We start from the raw sequence: 24704 nt of genomic DNA, 5'->3' as shown, positions 1-24704 counted from the left end.
AGCCTTCTGAGTGTTCTGATAAATCAACTATAAGTTGGCATTATTCATAGCACCCTATTGGAGCTTAATACATATTCAATTAAAAAACAATGACAACAATACAGCAATATCCACAAATTAGCATTAATTATAGCAATGCATTATTCTCACCCTACTGCTACAATTTTATCTAGACAGAGCTGTTTATGTCTGGAGACTGTACAGTCCCTCTCATTAACAAAGGGCAATATTTGCTCATCAGTGTCAACATTTCCTCTAGTAACATTCACATCACACTTGCCTCAGAGACCTGATTTTTTTCAAAGGATATTTCTATTTAGCACACACTAGGACAAGAAGGATATGTACTTCCCTTGAAGAAAATCAGAAGACTCCTGCAAAGCATCCTGGACTCTTCTCTTTTCCATAAGCCCCTCTTTCCAAATTGCTTTTGATTCTTGTTCCCCTTCTCCATGGTCATGGCCATCACCTTGGCTAAGGCTCTCATCGGCCCCAAGTTCGGACCCTTGAACTTGACCCCAAGGCATTCTATCATTGCCTTTTCTGATCACTTGAGTACCACTGTATTATAGCAATCCATCTAAATACAAATCAAATCATTTTATTTACTAGCAGAAGGTTCTTTACTATCCCCTAATGATATTGCCTTAGATTGGAAAAATTCCCCAAATGCCATTGTAACTGCTAAAGAGAAATTATTTACTTGAATTGGGGAAGTAGCTATTAAAGCACTCAGGGAAACTTTTACCAAGGAGAGAAACTAAAGCAACAGGAAAAGCTTAAGCAAAAAGCTGCAATGCTCTGTGTCTCTTTATCTACCTAGTTCAGGTTTCAGCCTTTTCCAGGGGGGGCTCCCCACCGAATATGAAAGAACAGCAACATTCCCTTCCCTGCCTTCCCCATCCCCCAACCCGCCCCACGTTTCTCTGTGGCATCAGAGCATATCTTGCTATACAAGGTTGTGCTGACTTGGGTCTCCTGTTCTGCATGAGCCTTTGACATGCATAGTTGAGGTTGAGGAATCTGTGCCTAGTGGGTTTGAGGTTTCATCAAGAGAAAAACGGGAAACTTATGTGATTTCACTGAGTAACTATTTTCACTACAAAAAAAAAAAATTCCCATATTTATTTTTTCCCCCTTTTGAAATGGCACTAAGGAAACACATGCCAGACTGCCATGAACAGAGGCTGTACTTTCCAAACAGTAGCAAGGACTAAAAATAGAAAAGCTTGATTTGCTCAAGATGTATATAACTTCCTCTCCCATTTCCTTTCCCCACCACCCTGAGTCAGTACACAGAAGCAGCGCATGCTGAACCCTTTGCATGCTTACAGCAGCGTCAAAAGCATCAAAAGGGTGCTTTTGATAAGTGTAGTACAGACTTCACAAGTCTTTTCCCAGAGAATTCCTATTGCCCATTCAGAGAAAGAATCAACCAATCAAGCCACAAATATCAACGAAGTAGCTATTCTATCTTTTTGCAATAAAATAAAGGTTATGGGTGATACAGAAATATGAGTTGTGAACCTGCCTTCAGGCAGTTGCTAAAAGAAATGAACAAGAAGGTAGTGGAAAGACCAGAGGCCTGGGAGTCCAGAAACCTCTAACAGTGGTTAGGGCCAGTTCTCCTACTAACTGGGTCACCTTGAACAGTTCACTTAAGAAATTCAGGCTCCAGTTTCCTCATTGCAAGAAAGAGCAGGTGGGTTAGGACCATGTCAAATCTGGTGCTTTATGATTTGTGATTTTCTGTAGTTTCTAAAGTTCTCCCACATCATGATTCTGGCTTTATAAAATAAAGTTTGGGGCAAGATTATTGTACAGGCAATGATTACATTACTCCAAAAAAGGGTATACATTAAGTGGCAGAAAAATCAAACAGCACTAATAAATTTATTTATTAACTGACTCATAGTAGCCTTTACTCTGAACCAGAAATTGTTGGATACTCTACATTCATTATCTTAATTAATCCCCAAAATAACCTTCTAAGAAACTGCTATTAATATCCTCATTTTGCATGTAAAGATGGGAAATGCAGTGGTAAGCGACCTAGCAGGGCTTCTTAGCCCTAAATCCTGGGCTCATGTCACCATATCACATGACTTAATCAAAAGACTCAGAAGGCAAAAAAGAGAGAGATTAAAATGATCCGGTTGTCAGACACATACGAGTAAATAGTAAAGTTAGGCTTTTAAAAATGAGGATGCGTCAGATATCAAGAAAGACACAAGAAAAATTAGCTTGGCATATGAGGCTGACAATGAGGACATAAGCTTCAAAAGACCAAGGACTGTATAAAAAGCACAGTGGGAAATAAGGTGTGCTATATAAGATGAGGTAAGTCATAGAGTTCTCTGAAAAATAAACCAAGAGGAGACATTTAATGTGGCATACAATAAAAAGACAGGAAGCATATAACATTTTTAACCACTAATTCGTTATAGATATGCAGTTGGAATGTAAAAAAGATAGAATGAAGGCAATGAGTAGGTTGTAACCCAGAAGATATGAACTAGGACTATGGGCAAGAAAATACAGTGATTGAAATAATACTATAAACTTTGGTGATAGATATACAAAGAAAGCAAGATGTATCATCAACGAACACAGTTTAGCTGGCAAGACTAGAAAATATAATGGCATCTCTAACAGAATGTAAGCCTTTGAGCCAGATGATGAGTAGACTTAGGGACACATTGAAAGTGAAAAGGCAGGTATTATCTACAAAAAGATCTCATGGATAAACGAAAGAAAACTTGTCAAAGGAAAACACAGTACCAAGTCATAAGCAGTTCAAGTAATTAGATAAAGAAAGACCAAAGTTGATCCTATTAGAGTTGTGACATCTACTGAAAGAAAACAGAAGGGCAAATGGAAAACTCTGAGTGGGCACATAAATTTAGAGACAGGAAGAAAGGAGGAGGAGCTGGTAAAGAAGGGAGAAAAGGAATAGTTGCAGGCAGAGGAATCAAGGAAATTCTGTTCAGTAAAAATCAAAAGGAAGTTAAAGAGATTCGGAGAATATGGCAAAGCAGGAAGCACCATAAATCTGTCTTTCGACACCCATTGCACTGGCACCATCTAAGAAGTTATTTTGGAAGTCAAGAGTCTATTAAAGGCATCTAATTTCTGGAGGGAAGCCTTAGATGGTAAGTTGTGGGTAATTTGGGTAAATTTTGTATCTTAGCACAATAGCAGCTACCTATACCCTACTTCTTAGATTCTTGGCAGGCATCTGTGCACATGTTCTTGAAGCAGTTTGCATATAGCAGCTTACCTGATCCAAGCTGGGCAAAAAGGACCCATCTTCCATATATAAAGGATCGGTGCATTAATTGCTGCTTCTAATCACACACATAAAGAAAAAGGGGCAACTATCATTAGTGTTGCCCCTCCTACTCCAGCTGAAGTGTCTTACATGGGACTCAAAAGGCCAGTACTTTTTTTTTCCTTTCTTTATTTTTATTTTTTTACTTTTTCTCATTTGGGGAGACAGACATTGACGACCAGGGCATTTGAAAACAATAGAGGAAATTAGAAAGTCACTGCACATAACCAGGGAGAGATACAGGCTCAGAAAATAATTAAGATCGTAAGTTTACAAAAAAAGCTCATACTTAGCACAGAGACAGGCAACAATAACCCCACAAAACAAAAACAGTAAACCTTGGGGAAGATAGACAGTCTGATTTCCAGAGTTACTGTATTATTAGATTCAAATGTGCACTTTTCAACAACAACAAAAAATCAAAAGACATACAAAGAAACAGGATAGCCTGGTCTGTTCAAAAGAAAAATATAAACCAACAGAAACTGTCTCTGAAAAAGACCTGATGGTGGATGTACCTGACAAAGACTTTAAAACTACTGTCTTAAAAGTGCTCAAAGAACTGAAGGAAGCAAGGAGAAAGTTAAGAAAATGATGTATGAATAAAATGGGAATATCAATACAGTAAAAGAAAAAAAAAGCAGAAAGCAATTGTGGAAATGAAAACTACAATAATTAAAATAAAAAATTCATTAGAGGAACAAAAAGGAAGATTGAGAAGGCAAAAGAAAGAATCAGAAAACTTGAAGAGAGGTCAAAGTAAATTAATAAGTCTAAGAATCAGAAAGAATAAAGACTTGGAGACAGATGAACTGAGCCTAAGAGACCTGTGGGACACAGTCAAGTATATCAAAGTATGCCTCACGGGATTCCCAGGGATGAGACAGAGTTAAAAGGCAGGGACAATACTTGAAGAGATAATGACTAAAAAATCCCCAAATTTGATCAAAGACAAGAGTATAAACATCCAAAAAGCTCAATAAAGTACAAGTAAGATGAACTCAAAGAGACAAACACTGAGGCACCTTATAATTAAACTGTCAAAAGACAAAGACAATGAGAGAATTTTGAAAGTTGCCAGAGAGGTAAATCATCATATACAAGGGATCCTCAATAAAATTATCCAGTTTTCTTCTCAGCAGCTTTAGATGCCAGAAAACAGTGGGCCGATACATTCAAAGGGTTAAAAGAAAAAAAAAATCAAACAAGAATCCTATATCGGGCAAAAATTTCTTTTAAAAGTGAGAAAGAAAAACAAAACTTTGCCAGGGGTTAAAAAAATAAAAGTGAGAAAGTTCTTTATTACCATTAGACCTGTCCTGCAAGAAATGCTAACAGGAGACCTGCAGGTTGAAGTGATATGATACTACACAGTAACTCAAAACCATACCAAGAAATACAGCTCTCAGTAAAGACAAGTAGGTAAACACTTATAAAAGCTAACCTCATTGCAATCATGATGTGTAACTTTGCTTTTTGTTTTCAACGTGATTTAAGAAACTAATAATTTTTTAAATTACAAGTTTAAAATTTCATATTATTTGATAATTTGATTAGTGACTCCCTTTGCTTTCTACATAATTTAAGAAATGAGTTTTTTAAATTATTAGCTTATATTGTTGTATATACAATGCATAAAGAAATAATTTTGTTACATCAACAACTGAAAAAGCAACAAAATTTTGTATGTTATCAAGCTGGTATGACCGCGAGTTAGAGTGTTACAACTTTTAGATATTAAATGTAACCCTCATTGTAACCACAAAGAAAATAGCTACAGAATATACACAAATGGATATCAAGTAGGAATTTAAATATTTTACTACAAAAAAAAAACACCTGAATATAGAAAAAAACAATTATGTAGGAAATGAAGGACAAAAAAGCTATAAAGCATATAAAAAGCAAATATAAATGGTTTTATAATCATAAATTTTATAATGATTTGACTTATTTTCGACCTTACGATGGTGTGAAAGTGATACACATTCATTAAACACTATACAGAAGTATCCATTCTGTCTTTCACTTTCAGTGGAGAATACAATAAATTACATAAGACAGTTAAAGCTTTATTATAAAATAAGCTTTGTGTTTGATGACTTTGCCCACTGTCCGCTACTGCAAGTGTTCTGAGTATGTTTAAAGCAGGTTAGGGTATTATGAATAATGCTGCTATGAACCCTGTTGTACAAATATCTGTTCCACTCCCTGCTTTTAATTATTTTGTGTTTGTATCCAGAAGTAGAATTTCTGGATCATATGATAATGCTGTTTAATGTTTTCAGGGTCCGCAAAACTATTTTCTACAGTGGCTGTATCATTTTACATTTCTATTGGCAACTCACAAGGGTTCCAATTCGTCCACATTCTCACTAACATTTGGTTATTTTCTGTTTTCCTGAAAATAGCCATGTTAATGACTGTGAGGTGGTGTCTTCTTGTGGTTTTGATTTGCATTTCCCTGATGATTAGCAGTGTTGAGCATCTTTTCATGTGCTTATCCCCATTTCTATATCTTCTTTGAAGAACTGTCTATTCAAGCCCTTTGTTATTTATTGTGTGTTTGTTTGTGTTTTTGTTTTGAGATGGAGTCTCCCTCTGCTGCCCAGACTGGAGTGCAGTGGTACAATCTCCACTCATTGCAAGCTCTGCCTCCTGGGTTCAAGTGATTCTCCTGCCTCAGCCTCCTGAGTAGCTGGGACTACAGGTGCGCACCACCACGCCTGGCTAATTTTTGTATTTTTAGTAGGGACAGGGTTTCACCATGTTGGCCAGGCTGGTCTCAAACTCCTGGTCTCAAGTGATCCATGTGCTTCAGCCTCCCAAAGTGCTGGGATTATAGGCATGAGCCACCATGCACCCAGTCTTTGCCCTTTATTTTAATTGGGTTGTCCATTTTTTGTTGTTGAAGTGTAGGATTTTTTCAATTATTCTAGATACTAATCTATTATCAGTCACGTAATTTGCTAACGCTTTCTCCCATTTTGTGGGTTGCCTTTTTACTCCATCAATAGTATCCTTTGATGTACCAGTTAGTTGAATGTTTTTTTCCTTTTTGGGGTTTTTTGAGATGAAATCTCATAGTGATCTGCTCACCTAGGCCTCCCAAAGTGCTGGGACTACAGGAGTGAGCTACCGCACACAGCCTGTTGAATGTTTTAGTCATGAGAAGATGTTGAATTTTGTCTAATAATTTTTCTGCATCAATTGCATTGATAGTGTCATTTCCTTCTTTTATTCTTTTAATATGTAAGATTTTTTTTCTCAATGCTCAGTTTTGATTACTCTTTTTTTTTTTAATTATACTTTAAGTTCTAGGGTACATGTGCAGCTCATGTAGGATTGTTACATAGGCATACACATGCCATGGTGGTTTGCCGCCTCCATCCCCTCATCACCTATATTAGGTATTTATCCTAATGTTATCCCTCCCCAATCCCTCCACCCCTGCTGTCCCTCCCCTAGTCCCACTCCACATTCTCCAACAGGCCCCAGTGTGTGATGTTCCCCTCCCTGTGTCCATGTGTTCTCATTATTCAACACCCACTTATGAGTGAGAACATGTGGTATTTGGTTTTCTGTGCTTGTGTCAGCTTGCTGAGAATGATAATTCCCAGCTTCATCCATGTCCCTGAAAAGGACATGAAATCATCCTTTTTTATGGCTGCAGAGTATTCCATGGTGTATATGTGCCACATTTTCTTCATCCATAACAGCCAAAAGGTAAAAACAACCAAAATGTCCATGGAATCATTAAGTAGATAAAGAAAATGTAGTATATACACATGATGGGTTATTATTCAGCCTTAAAAAGGAATGAAGTCCTGACACATGCTACAACATGGATAAACCTTTAATACCCTATGCTAGCTAAGTGAAGTAAGCCAGACACAAAACAGCAAATACAGTGTGATTCCATTTATGTGGAATAGTATAGTCAGATTCATAGGGACAGAGAACAGGAGTTACTGGGGCTGGGTAGAAGTAGAAACAGGGAGTTATTGTTTAATGACTGCACTGTTTCAGTACAGGATTATTAAAATGTTGAGGCTAGTTACTGTTTAATGACTATACTGTTTCAGTATGGGATTATTAAAACATTGAGCCTAGTAGGCACAAGAATTTGAATGTACTTAATGCACTGACATGTACACTTTAAACTGTTGAAATGGCAAAAGAAAAATAATAAAGTAAGTTAGGCTAAACCATGATGTTTGGTATGTTAGGTATATTAAATGTGTTTACATTTACAATAATTTCAACTTAACACATGTTTATTGGGACATAACCCCATCACAGTGAAGGAGCATCTGTAGAAAAATAAGACGTAATTCTTTGCTTATCAATAATTACTTTAAAAGTAAATGAATTAAATTATCTGGTCAAAAGACAGATTGGCAGAATAAATTAAAACACATAATGTTACCTACAAGAGACTCATTTTATATCCAAAGACACACAGAGTTTAAAAGTGAAAGGATAGAAAACATTACTTCATACAAACAGCAACCCACAAAAAACAGAGTAGCAAAATATCACATAAAATAGAGTTTAAGTCAAAAAAAGGCAAAAGATAAAAGAGATACAGAACATTATACTAATAAAAGGCTCAATACAGCAAGAATATATAACAATTGTAAATGTATATACATATAATAAAAGGTCATCAAAATATATAAACCAAAAATTAACAGAATTGAAGAAAGAAATAGAAAGTTACATAATAATAGAGATTTCAATATCCAACAATGGATAGAACAACCAGATAGTAGATAAGTCAGGAAAAAGAAGACTTGAACAACAAACAAAACTAATTAGATCTGTAATTGTTGTTAGGTAGATTATTCTTTATATGTCTCTTAGACAAATACATATACATATACAGCCATATATATAAGAGAAATACACAGAACAATCTACCTAACAACAATAGAATACAGCTTCTTCTCATGTGCACATGGGAGATGTTCCAGGATAGAACATGAATAAGCCCATAAACTAAGTGTCAACAGATTTGAAAAATTAGATGTCAAAAGAAGTATCGTCTCTGAGTACAATGGGATAAAGTTAGAAATCAATAGATGTTAAGTAAAACTGCAAAATTCACAAATTTGCAGTAATTAGAAAATATAATCTTAAACAATGGATCCAAGAAGAAATCACAAGGGAAATGGAAAAATACCTAAAAATGAATGAACATGAAAGAAAACATACCAAACGTACAGGAAACAGTGAAAGTGCTAATAAGGCAATGTATAGCTACACACCATTAAAGTTAAAGATAAGAAATATGTCAGACCAGCAACCTAATCTACAAATTGTGAAACTTAAAAAGAAAAAAAAACTATCCCCAGATCTACAAGAAGGAAAGAAATAATAAAGGTAAGAGTAGAGGATGGGCGTGGTGGCTCACACCTGTAATCCCAGCACTTTGGGAAGCCAAGGCAGGTGGATCACCTGAGGTCAAAAGTTTGAGACCAGCCTGACCAACATGATGAAACCCCATCTCTACTAATAATACAAAAAAAAAAAAAAAAAAAAAAAAAGCCAGGTGTGGTGGCAGACACCTGTAATCTCAGCTACTTGGGAGACTGTGGCAGGAGAATAGCTTGGACCTGGGGAGGTGGAGGTTGCAGTGAGCCAAGGTTATGCCATTGCACTCCAGCCTAGACAACAGAGCAAAACTGTTTCAGAAAAAAAAAAAAAAATGGTAAGAGTAGAAATAAGTAGAATGGAAATTAGAAAAATAATAGAGAAATACTGACAAAAACTAATCGTTCTTCAAAAGATCAACAAAATTGACAAACGTTTAGCTAGATGAAGAAAGACAGAGAGAGGGAAGATTCAGACTACAAAAGACAGAAACAAAAGTAGGGATATTACTAACAATTCTACAGAAATAAAAAGGATTTAAGAGAGTACTATGAGCAAATGTGTGGCAACAAATTGGATAACCCAATTGACACGGAAATTTTCCAAGAAACACAAAATGCACCAAGACTAAACCAAAAATAAAAAATCTGAATCTGCTATAAATACTAAGAAGATTGAATCAGTATCCAAAATCTCCTAAGAAAAAAATCTGGAACCAATGGCATCACTAGTAAATTCTATAAAACATTTATAGATGAACTAACAATTATCCTCAAATCTTTCCAAAAACTTTTAAAAAAGGAAACACTCCCAACTCATTCTATGACACCAAAGTCAGACAAAGATATTACATGAAAACTATAGAATAATATCCATAATATTGATGCAAATATCCTCAATCAAATATCACAAATGAAATTTAATAGCATATTAAAAGGTTTATACACCATGGCCAAGTGAGATTTATTATTATTATTATTATTATTATTATTATTATTATTATTATTATTTTGAGACAGGTCTTGCTCTGTCACCAGGTGCCAGGCTGGAGTACAATGGCACAATCTCAGCTCACTGCAGTCTCCCTAAAATTCATATGGAATATCAAATGACCTCAAATAGACAGAACAATCCTGAATAAAAAGGTACAAAAGTGGAGAACCAACATTTGCTGATTTCAAAAATTAATACAAATCTAAAGTAAACAAAACAGTGAGGTATTGGCACAATGACACATAAGAGAGAGTTCAGAAATAAACCCTCACATACGTGTTCAAATAACTGTCTACGAGGGCATCAAGGTCATTTAACAGGGGAAGGACAGTCTTTTCAACAAACGGTGCCAGGAAAATTTAATATCCATGTACAAAAGAATAAGGTTGGACTCTTTCCTAACATAATTATAAAAGTTAACTCAAAATGGATGCATGACCTAAAGGTAACACCTAAAATTGCAGATTAGAATAAAACTTATGCAGAAGCATCATGATATTGAATTTGGCAACAAATGTCTTAATTTGACACAAAAGACACATATAACACAAGAGACAAATTGAAATTTCATAAAAATTTAAAATCAGTATCAACAGAGTAAAAAGGCAATCTTCAGAATGGGAGAAAGTATTATCAAATCATATCTAATAAGGGATTTATATTCAGAATACATAGAGAACTTGTAAAACTCAAAAAGAAAAAAAAATACCCAATTCAAAAATGAATAAAGAACTTGAATAGACATTTCTCCAAAGAAGATATATATACAAAGGGCTAATACATGCATGAATAGATGTCCACAATCACTAATCATTAGATAAATGCAAATCAAAACTACAATGAAATATCACTCTGCACCCATTAGGATGGCTATTACCAAGAATAAAAAGTTATGGCAGAAATGTGGAGAAACTGGAACTTGTATGCTGTTGTGAGAAATGTAAACAGTACACCTGCTGTGGAAAATGGTATGAATGTTCCTCAAAATAGTAAAAATAGAATTACCCTGTTATCTAGCAATTCGCTTCTGGTTATATACTCAAAATAACTGAAAGCAGGGTCTGAAAGAGTTATTTGTACATCCAAACTCATAGCAGCATTATTCCCACAGTAGGTAAACTGGGAAAGGAACCCAAGTGTCTATTAACATGAATGGATAAGCAAAACATGACATACATATATATGTGTGTGTGGCATGCATATGCTATAAAATCGATAAACTTTGAGGAGATCATGCTAAGTAATATAAGCCACTTGCAAAAAGACAAGCACTATATGATTACAATTATACTGTGTACTTGTGAAGTTAAAATCGTAAAGACGGAGAGTAGAATGGTGGTTTCCAGGAGCTGCCTGAGCGTGGAATGGGGAGTTATTGGTGAAGCTGTATAGAGGTATAGTTTTGCAAGATTAAATGAGTTCTGAAGATGGATACTGATGATAGTTACAAAACAATATGAATGTACTCCATCATCTTGCTACTAAACAGTACATTAAATGGTGAAGATAGTAAACTTTATATTATGTGTATTTTACCACAATTTTACAAGCTAACGTAACAAAAAGAACATAGGAGGTCCAAGTCATCAAGAGTTGTGCCTGACTGGAAGAGGTAGAAGAAGCTGTCAGAAAAAGAATAGTCGTTGCAGAACCAGAGGAGGTGGTAAAGCCATACGAGAACCATTTCCCTAGTACTGAAATGAGTTAGTTCATGTTGGGACTGTTGCTTAACTCCCCATCATAGACAGAAGCACAGAGGGTGGGAAGGGAAGGAGAGAGGGTCTCATTTAATGAATCTGTAACTCTATGAAAATACTTCTTGCCATGGCCCAAAACTGGTTTCTATCCCCACTGGGCAAGAAGAGAATTACTAAAGTGACACTGTGTGACTTTCAGTGAGTTAAAAGGAAATAAACACAATCCTCTAGGCACATATCTACTTACAAAATGGCTTGATACAAAATGATAAAAATGATGAAGGCTGCCGAATGTCGACAGTGAAACACGCTTCCTGGTTGCTGTATTTTCTGTTCAATTGTTTGATCATCTCTTCATGAAATACCTAACTCTAGGTGACCAGATTGTCTATGAAGTTCTGACACTGAACCTTGAATCAGTAAATCTCTGTTCAGGAAACAGTTTCTCATTCTCTTTTCAATTTACACAATACCATCTAATGCACAATTTAAAAGTTATGCAATTATTCATTGCTCTAAATATGGGGAGGATATAATTTCTAATGGAAAGAATTAAAGCTCAAGGAGAATGAAAAAATTGTTAAAATTTTATTAAGATAAATCTTTTACTTGTTTAGAAATGCTATGAATGTCAAAAAGCCCAGAAGATAGGACGTATAGAATTAACATATTATCATACTACTTCTAGAGCTAAAGAAACTTGAGATTCAGCTCTAAGGCTTGATCTGCCCCAAATCACATCTTGATGTATCATCTACAGTTCAGAGAGGAAATGGCTGTAGGATAGATTCACATTCCTTTAATCCCAAAAGGAACAATGGAAACTATCAGGAAAGAAGGGAATTTATTCATTTTTTAAGCCTCTCATAAACCAAATTCTTTATTTCAAAAAATAACAGAAAACATATTTCTTATAATACGAATGCTCTTGTTCTTGTATCAATCCTGTATTCATAAAAACATTTTTTCCCACTAGTTGGAGAAATTTTCCTTATTTTTTAAGAGTAAGAAAGATTGACTTTGCTATCTTTACTACATTTTATTGACTAAATGCATATAAAACTAACTTTAAAAATGTGAAAACAATTTCATTTTACAGATCTGTACATAGTTTCCTGTACTTTACACCACAGTGCTTTCTTCCAATATATACACATTTTTTTAAAATCTGAAGACAATATTACAATAGAGGATTCTACAACAGAACTCATGACAGCAAATCATGAAAATACTTGGAAAGGAAAGTGACAACTGGTGTTTTGTTTCCTTCACTAAAAATGAATATAAAGGGAGAATAACAATACAGCAGTGACGGCAATGGAGAGAGAAATGGACTGGCATGTCTCAAAAAGACAGAGAGCTTGATCCCTGCCTGGGCCAGTTAAGCCCATGGAAACCTGAAATGCCGCATAACCTCAAAGCCTCAGCACCTTCACAAGATGCTGAATCCTCCCTACCTTTCCCTTTGCAAAAGTTGTCTAAAGATTTAAGCGTGATAAAGTATATGAAAGCCTTTTATTTAAAAAAGCAACGTCTGTGGGGCCCAATGGCTCACCTGTAATCTCAGCACTTTGGGAAGTCAAAGCAGGCAGATCACTTGAGGTTAGGAGTTCAAGACCTGCCTGGCCAACATGGTGAAACCCTGTCTCTACTAAAAAAAATACAAAAATTAGCTGGGCATGGTGGTACATGTCTGTAATCACAGCTACTCGGGAGGCTGAGGTAGGAGAATCCCTTGAACCCTGGAGGTGGATGGAAGTTGTAGTGAGTGGAGATCACACTATGCACTCCAGCCTGGGTGACAGAGCAAGACTCTATCACAACATGCGTTTTGGAATTTACAGGAAAGGAGGCCCTGTAAAGTCAAACTCACAAAAGCTAATGATAAAATAATGATAATAATAGCTTAACCCCTCAAAGACTGGTATAAACACCCCATGTTATAATACATTTTATCTAGTAAGAGTACAAAAATTCTTGACTTTTGAATAGATCCAGCAAAATCAGCTACGCACAGAAAACGTTTCTCAAATATTAGAGTTTCAAAGTAGTATATTCAGAACTAAAATATGAGTTAGTGCCCTAGGCTTTTGATGCCGGCATCCTCTACTCCCTTTTACTCCTTCTTTTAGAACAAGGTGTTTTTTTGCCCCTGTTGACTGGATTATGTAAATTACAAAAGAACTAAAGGATTTGTGGGCCCAATAAGGCTTCCTTACCAAATCCATGGAAAAGAGGTATATGATACAATCTGTGAGGGGGTTGTCGGAGAATATGCCAGAGGCCAGGATGGAAGCTGTGCTAATTTTCCACTAAAAAATTGCAAAGTAAACTATCTCGGTGGTTCCTGGCTACTAAATATCAACATATATTATTGATAACATTGGCTGCTTTCTGAGGATTTAAGAGGTTCCTGACATTCTCTCATTTGTAAAAAGTCCCTGAAATGCATTTCGTTATTGTCTATTTAAAAATAAGTCACTGCTGCCATGACACTTTGAGATCTAAACAAAGTTCCTTCAACTCTTGGAACCTCATTTTTATTTCATTAGTTAAATTATACTTGTGCTGTTATAATGTATTTTGTAAATTATAAATCACCATGAAATTACAAAGAAGTGATATTTTATTACCAAGGCATTGAATTTTAGAGCCGTAAGAGATCTACATGATTATTTAATTCAATCATTCATTTTACAGAGGAAGTTTGTGGGAGTATTTCTTTTTCAAAATATACATATATATATTATATATATGAAATCCTGAAGCTTATAATAGTAAGGGATAGGATCACTGGTGAACTCTAAGGAAGCATGGTACAAATCACATGTCAGTGACAACTGTGGCAAAACCCATCACAGAGATCTCCTAGCCCAAAATATCACAACAGTAAAAAAAATTACTAAGTCTTAGGCCATGTCAATAACATAAAATATTCTTTATGTGCATTATGTCTTTGAAACCTCACAACAATCACCCATTTTGCAGAGGATTTAAGTCGGCCACAGAAACGTTAGGCAGCATACCACAGTGAGGCAGCTAGTGAGGAGGAAGCCAGATGTGAACCCAGGAATCCTGGACTAGCACTTGCATTGTGAACCATCGCATTATGCTGTCGCTGAAGCTTTCTTTGGCTTATACATGCTATCAGGGAGCACTTTTCTGTGATAAACGCCTCACAAGCAGCAAAGTGAGCTTGAGATACATAGGAAAAGATGTCAGGATCTGAGCACACTTCAAGCTGCCACAACAAAAAAGATGAGGGGATGGGGCAAGGTTCTTTAGAATGGATGTTAGAAAGTCAGTAATGGATGTAGTGAAAGTCAGTCAGAAGAGCAGCGAAATCATTTAATGAGTTTATGCTTTCAAACAAAAAGGACCCTGCCACAAGTCCCAACACTGCTGGTGACAGTTTGTCATTGAGAAGCAAAGTCATCAATGAAAACACAATGAGGGAGGAAATTGAAAAGGCTGAGAACTCAACCAGAGACCAATACACACAGGGCTGCCACAGCTCCTGCAGCCCTCCCTTGGCATACTTGTATGGCATGTGAAGTAGGGGCTTTGCTACCTGGCTATGGATCCCCAAAACATCAGCCTTGAGGACCCAGATAAACCTTGCTGGTCTATTCTTGACCTGTGCATCTGAGAGCAATTCTTTTGCTGTCCTGCGTCCCCTAATTACACACATGGGCGAAGACTAGATGTATACACCCTATGGCCACCCTGCATTTAAAGAACTATATATTCCTGATTTAGATAAAAGATAAAGTTTTAAATGCAAGCTATTTACCCTGAACAACAGATATCCAGAGCCACTCCTACCAAATATTCTCCCCAAATTCAGTTTAATAGAGCATTTATAAGTCAAAAGCAGACTATTACCACAAAAATTAAAAATGAAAAAGGGAAGTAAGCAACAGAAATCCCTCCACGTAATAGAACTATTGGAAAAAGAAAACTAATATGAAGAATAGAGAAGAAATCCAATTCCACAGAGTAGGAATTCATAAAGAAGAAAACGGTGAATGAAAAATTAAAATAGGTTTTCAAAATATTATAAGAAAATCTTGGCTGGGAGCTCTGGTTCACACCTGTAATCTCAGCATTTTGGGAGGCGTCAAGGCAGGAAAATTGCTTGAGGCCAGGAGTTCAAGACCAGTCTGTGCAAAATAGCAAGACCTTGCCTCGACAAAAACATTTTAAAATTAGCAGGGCATGGTGGTATACACCTTTAGGTCCAGCTACTTAGGAGGTTGAGGCAGGAGAATCACCTGAGCTCAGGAGCTCAAGGCTGCAGAAAGAAAAAAAAGAAAGAAAGAAAAAAAGAAAGAAGAAAATTCCTTTCAGTTAAAGAAAACTTTACTCAAGTAGAAATAGGGCAGGTAAAAAGCGAGCTGTGTCTAGACACAGTTCAGTAATATTGCTGAATCCCACAAATAAAGCCTATTGACCAAACAAGAAAAATTTACTAAACTGGAAAAAGAATCAGTCTGGCATCAGATTTCTCATCTGTAGCACTGATTACTAAATGATTGTGTGGAAATCTTGGTACAATACTGAAGTAAAGCAAATTGACCTGAGAATTCTACTTAGAGCCAAACTTTTACTCAAATATAAAGGTAATAATAATGCATTTTCAGATATACAAAGACTCAGGAAATATATCATGCATGTAGCCTTCCCATAAAATTACTTGATTAAGTACTATGGCAGAAAAAAGAACAAAAAAGAAAAGAATCAAGATGAGGAATACAAGAAAAAAAATAGTAAACAGAAAACAGTATAGTAAACAGGTAAAAGTTACAGTTTACTACTAATGTGGTTATAAAATTTAATGCAAGAAACAATTCTCAAGAGAGATTTGCTATAAAGTTAAAAATGGTACAACATATTTTGCAAATTATTTTAATAAAACTTGGAATGGAGCAGGGAGGAGAAGAATGTTGAAGCTTCATTTGGCGTATTTATTGGGAGCAGGATATATACAAAGATCATAATTTATTCCTCTTAGAGAAATAAATTTGAAAATATCTAGTCTACATCATTTGATTTGTTTACATTACTTTTTTTGAGATGGAATTTTGCTCTTGACACCTAGGCTGGAATGCAATGGCACAATCTCGGCTCACTGCAGCTTCCGCCTCCTAGATTTAAGCTATTCTGCCTCAGTCTCCCAAGTAGCTCGGATTTCAGGCACACACAACCACATGAAGCAAATTTTTGTATTTTTAGTAACAACAGGGTTTCATCATATTGGCCAGTCTGGTCTTGAACTCCTAACCTCAGGTAATCTGCCTGCCTCAGCCTCCCAAAGTGTTGAGATTACAGGCAAGAGCCACCACACCCGGCTGACATTACTTTTTTATAAATTGAAAAAGACACACTACTTTTTTGTAAGTTAGAAAAGCAATTAAGTACATTTTACCTTTGAAGAAACCACCAAGACTCTTGACGGGAGAGACAAAATGGGATAAAAATTTTCACTGATTCAAAAAGAATCAACTGCAGTTTCACTTAACTTTGAGCAAAGGAAATTTTCTGTAATATGCAAGCATAGTAGATTACTCCCTACAGAAACTCAGGAGCTAAGGCAAAGCTAATCTCATTGGTTTTTCCTACCTTCAACAGAACTAACCACCATCAATTGTCTCGTAACATTTTTTTTTTTTTTTTTTTTTTGTCCAGCAGTTAACCAATCTTCCACTGCAGAGAATATAAATGTGACATAAATTATTTCAAGGTGTAGTGGCAGTGGTAATCAGGTATCACTGACATAGGTAAGCAGGTGTGTGTATGTATATGTACATATATTCCATTATCAATCCCAGGGGAAAGGTTTACCTCTTTAAATAAGTTCTTAAAAAATAAAGAAGAGAAACCATGATATTACATGAAAAGTTTCCAAATGCTAAATGAAACATTGTATTGGAATACTCCCCTGGACTCCAGGTTAGCTACTGTCAGAAGTTTATACAAGTCCAGACAGCAAAAAATTTCCCTTTTCTTATCTGAATAACGAATCAGAGGATGATTCAGAGCAAAAACCAACCAAGAAAACTGTGACATTCTCTCCTAGAAAGTCACATTGACCAGAGGGAGTGACTTGCCTAAGAGCCTACCCAACCTTAACAAACACACAATGACCTACATATGGGGACCATAAAAGTAGGGGATAATCTCAAAGCAAGCTGCTCCTGCTGCTCCTGCTGCTCCTGCTGCTCCTGCTGCTGCTGTCAGGATCACAAACAAGCTTCAGATCAACTGGGGCTTGCTGACCCAAAAGGAACTAGGCAAAGGGCCAAGAAGAAATCAGCATCTCAATCACCAATTTGGTATGTTTTCATGGATCAAGATATCCATGTATTCTCACCCTGCAGAAAACAAGCATTTTAGAATGCATTAAAGCTTTTGCTGACCCTTTTGTTTTTGCCCTGGCAACACTGTCCACTACCTCTACTCTTAACCTCCATAGCCTGGACCTCTTTTGGTACCCAGCCTCCTCCTCCCTCGTCACACTAACTGGTAGCAGAAAGACAGGCTTTTATGATAAGGTTGTCCAACCCACGTAGAACCAGTCCAGCTGTCCATTTTCTGTGAGTTCATGAGTGAACGTGGCCATACTGTGAGTTTGAGTTCTTCACGTCTAGAAGCAAAATCCTGTTGTTCTATACCTGAGACCATGATAGCCCTAGATGGAATCACAAGACAAAAATTCCAGTGCCAGTTTTGCTAAAACTTGAATTGACTTTCAAATTATCATTGTTAAATTAAACATGTAAAATGAGTAAGAAGAAAAATGAGGCAGGAGGCAGTGGCTCATGCCTGTAATCCCAGCACTTTGGGAGGTCCGGGCAGGCGAATCACCTGAGGTCAGGAGTTCAAGACCAGACTGGCCTATGTGGTGAAACCCCATCTCTACTAAAAATACAAAAATTAGCCAGGCATGGTGGGGCACGCTTGTTAGTCCCAGCTACTCGGGAGGCTGAGACAGGGAGGCTGAGGCAGGAGAATCGCTTGAACCCAAGAGGTAGAGGCTGGGTGACAGAGCAAGACTCTATCTCAAATAATAAAAACAAAAACAGAAAAGTGATTATAAGCCACTATTCATCACACACATATATGAGCTTTGAATTGTTTTCACAAGAATAGGACTATTTGCTTAAGAGCCTTTGGAGGCTGACTTTAAAATAAATAATTTCAGAGGTTTCTGTTCTTTTCCACTAATTCTGGGCATAGCTCATGTCTGTGCTTACTCACTCCTTAGAAAAGTAACATCTTTCAGTAGTTTTACTCATCAACTCCTTGAGACACACAGCACCTATCTCTCCTGGCCTGACCATTGACTTTGCATCATGTTTTAAAAGGGGAAAAAGAAAATCAATGTGAAGAAATCATAAAGTGACAAATTCCTTTTCAATAAACAAAGAGAAATTTTTAACATTTGAAGTAATCACCAATGGACAAAACCCCTCTGTTTTCTAACATGGAGGGACTGGAGTTACACTAGCAAGCCTGACCATTTTGCAGGACCGAACAGCAAAGGAGAGAGGAAGACCAGAGTTATGCAGATACTGGATAGTAGGCAAATAAAAGCAAGCCACAGGACTAGGAAACAAACACAGAAGCAGAATTAGAAGCTGTCAACTGGAAGTCACCAAGAAAAGACAAGCAAAGATATCATAAAAAGAGGAAGTTAAATATTGAGCCCCTGAACTCAGAGCCATCAGCTACCAACAAGCAAGTGCCCAACGATCTGAAGGAAGTCTACCAGACAACACACAATTGTTTGCATGGGGTTTCCTGCAAGTGCAATATGTTTTGCCTTAATTTATGTTAACAGCACCACTTGGTATCCAATGACAGATCTGGGGATATCGCCCTTATATTTAAAATAACAACAACCCCCTCCAATAAATTGTCAATGGTTTCAGAACAAAGAGAAAGTTCCACAGCTAGACACACAAGGCCTATCACACTTACTTTGAGCTTTCCTCCCTCTGTGTTTTAATTCTTTTACTTTATTGCTGAGAAATCCACTCCCCTATCTGAAAATTAAGGTCCCACCCAACCATCAAAGTTCAGTTCCATTTAAGTTGTTTCTATGAAGACTTCTTGCTCCAATCACAGTTAATTTACTTCCCTCACTCTCTATCACTAACTTAGGACTTAGATTGTGCTTCTGATCAAAGTATGATGACTAAAACATAATTTACCATAAAATGACTTAAATGACTGTGTATACGCATCTGCCAAATGTGATTCTGAGTACTATATCTAATCCATCTCCTTACCCTGCAGCACTGCCTCACCTATCATAGTTACCCATAAACATTCTGTTATATCGGAAAAAATTACAACAATCAAACAACAGAAAGGGACTTGCATGTATCAACTCTAATTTCCTTGAAAGCCTGAAATTCTGAGACATGTACCTTCTTTGTAACTATACTAAGCAATGTTATATAATACCTGCCTATGAGCTGGCTGAAAAGAGGAAGAAATTGCCAACTGGGGTGTCAGAAGAGAATAAAACTGACTGACTGTCCCAAGATTGAGACTCAGAGTATTAAACTACGATGCCAAGTTCTAAGGCTATAATCATTACCATATATGTCAACTTATAAGAAGTATTCAATTTACACTGAATGAATGAAGAACAAATGAATTAATAAAGTGACTGCTAAAGTGTCACTACAAACATCACAGGCATGGAGGTCACGTTAATTCTGACAGAGAAGCAAACCAAAACTCTCACCTGTTTTCCAAGATTCATCTTTCCACATGAAAATGAGAATTGTTAAACCAGAATCCTTAAGACTAAATATTTGCCTTTTTTTGAAGGAATAAAGGCTTATAGCATACATCAAAAACTCAGACAGCCAAGGAAAACTCAAGCATCACCTGGTCCTTCCAAATAAAAACATGTAACCCTCTGCGCCAAATCTCAGAGCCTTGCCGTCTGAGAGAGAAGTAAAGCAAAGCCAAGTTCATGGGCCATGTGGGACAGCAGGAAGAAAGTCAAGGCCAGGAATCAAGACTTTTCAAATTCAGTAAGCTCTGTCAGAAACCAGAGGATCCAAGATTCAGAACTTCTTGGGTCTCAGTTTCCCCATTTCCGGAAAAAAAAAAAAAAAAGGAAATTAATTTAGCAAGTTCTTGAAAGGACTGCAACTAGACACGTGGCACCAGAGTTAGACTAAATGATCGCTAAGGTCCCTTTCTGCTCTGAGAATCTTACAAATCTTATAATCACTCTTAGTAGACATTCTTTTGGCTCTGACCTGAAAATCTGGCTGGAAACATAAACAGTCTTCTACATAAAAACACACATTTACCAGCTATAATTTGGACTTGGCAATATGAGGTTTTACCATAGCTAAGAGGAAAGTATGCAAAATTTTCTCCAGTGATCATACCACTTTAGGCTCTATCATGGCTCATATCTCTAGGTGGTACACACATGACCAGAGCAGGGCCAAGCTGCTATCACATCTAAGTCACCACTACACAACGGGAGGGCATGTCCATTTTCTTTTGAACTTATCAACAATCTTCCAGAGGAAGCGTCTCAAAAATAACAGGCCTCTCCCTACCAGATTTGTCCTTTTCCATTTGGCAAACTGTATTTTATTTTTTATCCTTCTCCCTTCTGTTTTACAGAGAACATAAGCCAACATGGCAACAGGCATTTTGTTTACTTCCTTCCTCTTCAAAAACAAAGCCATGGCTTGAGTACATCTAACAGAACAAGGTCCACATGAAAAAAAATTCTTCATAATTTATTGAAGGCCCCGTGTTTGAATTTTTTAATGGAACCCACTGGAAAATTCTTGTTATTTTCCTTACATATTAATAGTTCTTCTAATATAACATCAAAATATTTGTATAGCCCTTTCGGTTTAACACCTTCAAAGCCATCTGTACTTCATTTAATTGTAAGGGGGGTATATATATATTTGCTTTGTTTTTCATTAAGAGGAAACTGGGATTCAGCATGCCCTGCTCAAGATCGTACAACTAGAATAAGCTGTGCAACTAGTTTTCAATCACAAGTCTTCTGTCACTACTTCAAACAACATTTTCAGAACTAAAGATTTAAAATGCAACAGGATAGTTTCTACGACAATGTAAGAGAGGAAACAGTCAGTGACTTTAAAAATTGTGCATATTAAACAATATGCAATAAACCAACCTCAACAAAATAAGAGCAAACGTATATTACAGGCAATTCTAAGGATTTATCTTATTAAAAAATGACTAAAACTAAGAAAAATCAATTATATTGTTTTTATTTGACAAAGGTTCTGTTGCATAAAATAAATACAAACTTTATAGGACTCTCATTTATTACTGGCATCTGATAGTTGATTTTACTAATGTACACCAAAATAAAATGCAAGAAATTCATGGCATATATTTGTGATACACACATTTTTTAATAGCCTTAAAAGATCTAGAACTCCAAACTGAATTGGAAATTACAGGTTACAACTGCAACTTACTAATTTCAAGTGATAGATAATATCCAAAGTGCTTTCTATTTCTTAACAACTACTCTATATGAAAATATACTCCCCAAGAAATCTCTATAGCTCATTCCCTCCTTTCCTTCTTCAAGTCTTTGTTTACGTGTCACCTTCTCAGGGCGGCCGTATTGATGAGGCCCACCCTAGGTAAGCAAGACCCCTTCCCTGATTCCCCACTTACCCACTCTAATGTACTTTGTAATGTATATATCTTGTTTATTTCCACTAGTCCCGCTAACTTTGACGTTCCCTGAGGACAGAGTGGTGTCTGTCGTTTTTGCTATAACATTCCTAGTGCTTGAATAATGCCCACATAGGAACACAGAATATTTGTTGAGTGAATGAATCATTTCTTTATTTAGCTTCCTCAACCTCAAATTTAGGAGAAAGAAAGGCAGATAATAGAACAAACCATTTAAGCAGTTTTTCCCCAAGACTTTTTTATACTTTTTACTATAGGATATTTTAAACTTATACAAAGGTATATGTTTAAAACACTGTATGCCTATATCAAAATATCTCACGTATGCCACAAATACCATATACCTACTTGTACCTACAAAAATTAAAAATAAAAATAATACTGTAAAACAAATGATAAAATTAATGAGTAATAATTCAGTATATTGTATGTTCCACAAATGATAATATTAGATATTTTTTAAAAGGTAGACTGAATAACAGAATCAACCTCCATGTACCCAACAGTTATCAAATCATAACCAACCTGATTTCACCCATGTTCTCACTCAGTAGTTTCCGACTCTTACTATTTTGAAAAAAGTTACCAGACACCATTCCATTTTATCTACAAATATTTCCAATGCTTCTCTAAAAGACAAAGAAGATTCATTTGTTTCTTCAATATATCTATACTAATATAGTCACCATCTAAAAATATAACAATAATTCTATTACTTTATTCTCTTTTCTTCTTGACATGAAGGACTTCTTCAGCTTAAAAGGTGGCAGCTTTCTGCAGTTACCTATGATCGCAGTCTAAGAACCACTTGTAATGTCACATCTGATTCCAGCCCTGAGTTACTTTGCAATTGCGACTCTCTGGACCCCAATAGTTGTATATAATTGATATGTATAATGTGCGCCCTTCAACTTACCCAGAAGAGAAAATCCTAAGGATATTTGATGTTGCTTTTGCTAGAAAAATATTGCTGACCAATAGGATCCACATGAAGCAACTACAGCCTTAAAATGTCAGCCTTACTCATTTGAATGCAATGTTTGTAGATAGAGAAAATGGCAATAAAAAGACATGTCTGTATGTCCTCCAAATAACAAAGAAATGTAGACTTCTCAGATAGTATTCCTTAAGAAGTGGCTTTGGGATTTGAAACAAAATTAGTAGGTAAAAGGATTTTGAGGGCTTTGGAGGGTAAGCCAGCAGAACTCTGGGAAGCTTGAGTCGGGCATGTTCCATTAAAGTACCTTAGATCTTCGGAAGTTGTAAAGCTCTCAACAGGCTCTGTATAAATATTTATCCAGCATAGAAACAATCATGAAATTAATGAGCTTCCTAGGATGGCTTATAAGCATGACTGTAACTGCAGCTCTTACCTGTACCTTGAAAGCCTCTTCATCAAGAGGTGGTGGAGGAGGAAAGTTTCCAGAGATAGATGGAAGGGCACTGGAATCATCTAGAGGTGGAGGTGGGGGTGGAAGAAAATCACCTACAAAAAAGAAGTACACACAGGAAGTTAATAAGGATGCAATGTTACAGTACTCTTAAAATATATTTGCTGGCATTTTGCTTCTTTATAATTAGCTTTGACACATAATTTTTTGTGTGTTGTATAGCAATTATTCCCCATCTTAGTTCAGTTAATAGCCTTAATTAGTAGTCTTAACTTTCAGAACAAAGAGGACCAGATTTGATATTTAAAAATGGTATAAAAGCTAGTCTAGAGGAGTCAACATATTAAGCAAAGCAAAGAATGAGCTTGGGTGGGGGATAGAGTTACTGAACTGTATACACTTTGGTGCTTGCCCTCAATACATTTTCAATAAAATTGAGGAGGAAAAAATATACACAACTAAAGATAATACAAGATGTAATTTATGAAGATGCATGAATAACCCTCTGGAAATTAAGATAAAGTGGAAGGGCATGGAAGTCTCAGTGGATCATATAATTTTCCTGAAACATGATGTAGAGACCACATCCATCCTTGGCAGAAAGACAGGAGAATATAGGCATGGAGATCAGAAAGTTCCAGGCATAAATAATAAAAAGCAAGTCATGACATAGCAAAAACATGGGACCCAGGAATGTAAAATAATGCCAGTGGGTTATAAAAATTAGATATGTGATAAAATTAAGCTTTTTACGTGTGCTGCCCATCTAAAAAAGGGTTTGAATTTTATCATGCATGCAGCAGGGATCCACCAAGGATTTCTGAGAAAGGAACACTTGGTTACAATATGATTTACTAAAGACTAATTTAAAAGTCTGTGCAGGCCAGATTAGGAGAAATGAATAAGAAACATCAAATTCAGAAATCTATACATAATCCAGGCAAGAAGTAATGAGACTTTGGGATACTGAGAAAAACCCTGAAAAAAACAAGAGTAGCACACTGCTGTTAGAGTTGTTGAGGGAGTGAATCCAATCTCTGTGATCTAAGTTACAAACACATATCCAAGAGCTTATGCTTCCTGGCATAAAACCTTTTTAAATAGTCTGCAAAAAATTGTATTGGGGAAACAGAAACTTCTACCTTTTAACCTTTTCTCTATTTGATCTTTTCCTATTAAAAATAA

The 24704-nt window shown here is 36.2% G+C and overlaps 1 protein-coding gene across 7 annotated transcripts in view; it reads right to left on the bottom strand.

Annotated features, from left to right (window-relative positions):
• The window catches only part of LPP (LIM domain containing preferred translocation partner in lipoma), a 725954-nt gene that overhangs the window by 373275 nt on the left and 327975 nt on the right, over positions 1-24704 (bottom strand). For all 7 annotated transcript variants that reach the window (XM_012470875.3, XM_064366916.1, XM_021668859.2 and 4 more), the window contains one exon: positions 23502-23614. In XM_012470875.3, coding sequence (XP_012326298.2) covers positions 23502-23614 — 113 coding nt within the window. The remainder of the gene's footprint in view (positions 1-23501; positions 23615-24704) is intronic.

Source organism: Aotus nancymaae, unplaced genomic scaffold, assembly GCF_030222135.1.
Source record: "Aotus nancymaae isolate 86718 unplaced genomic scaffold, 86718_ANA_hifiasm-v0.15.2.pri h1tg000067l, whole genome shotgun sequence".
In the NCBI taxonomy this organism is placed as follows: Eukaryota; Metazoa; Chordata; class Mammalia; order Primates; family Aotidae; genus Aotus; species Aotus nancymaae.
The sequence above is the reverse complement of the archived record's forward strand: the minus strand, read 5'-3'. Positions and strand labels throughout refer to the sequence as shown.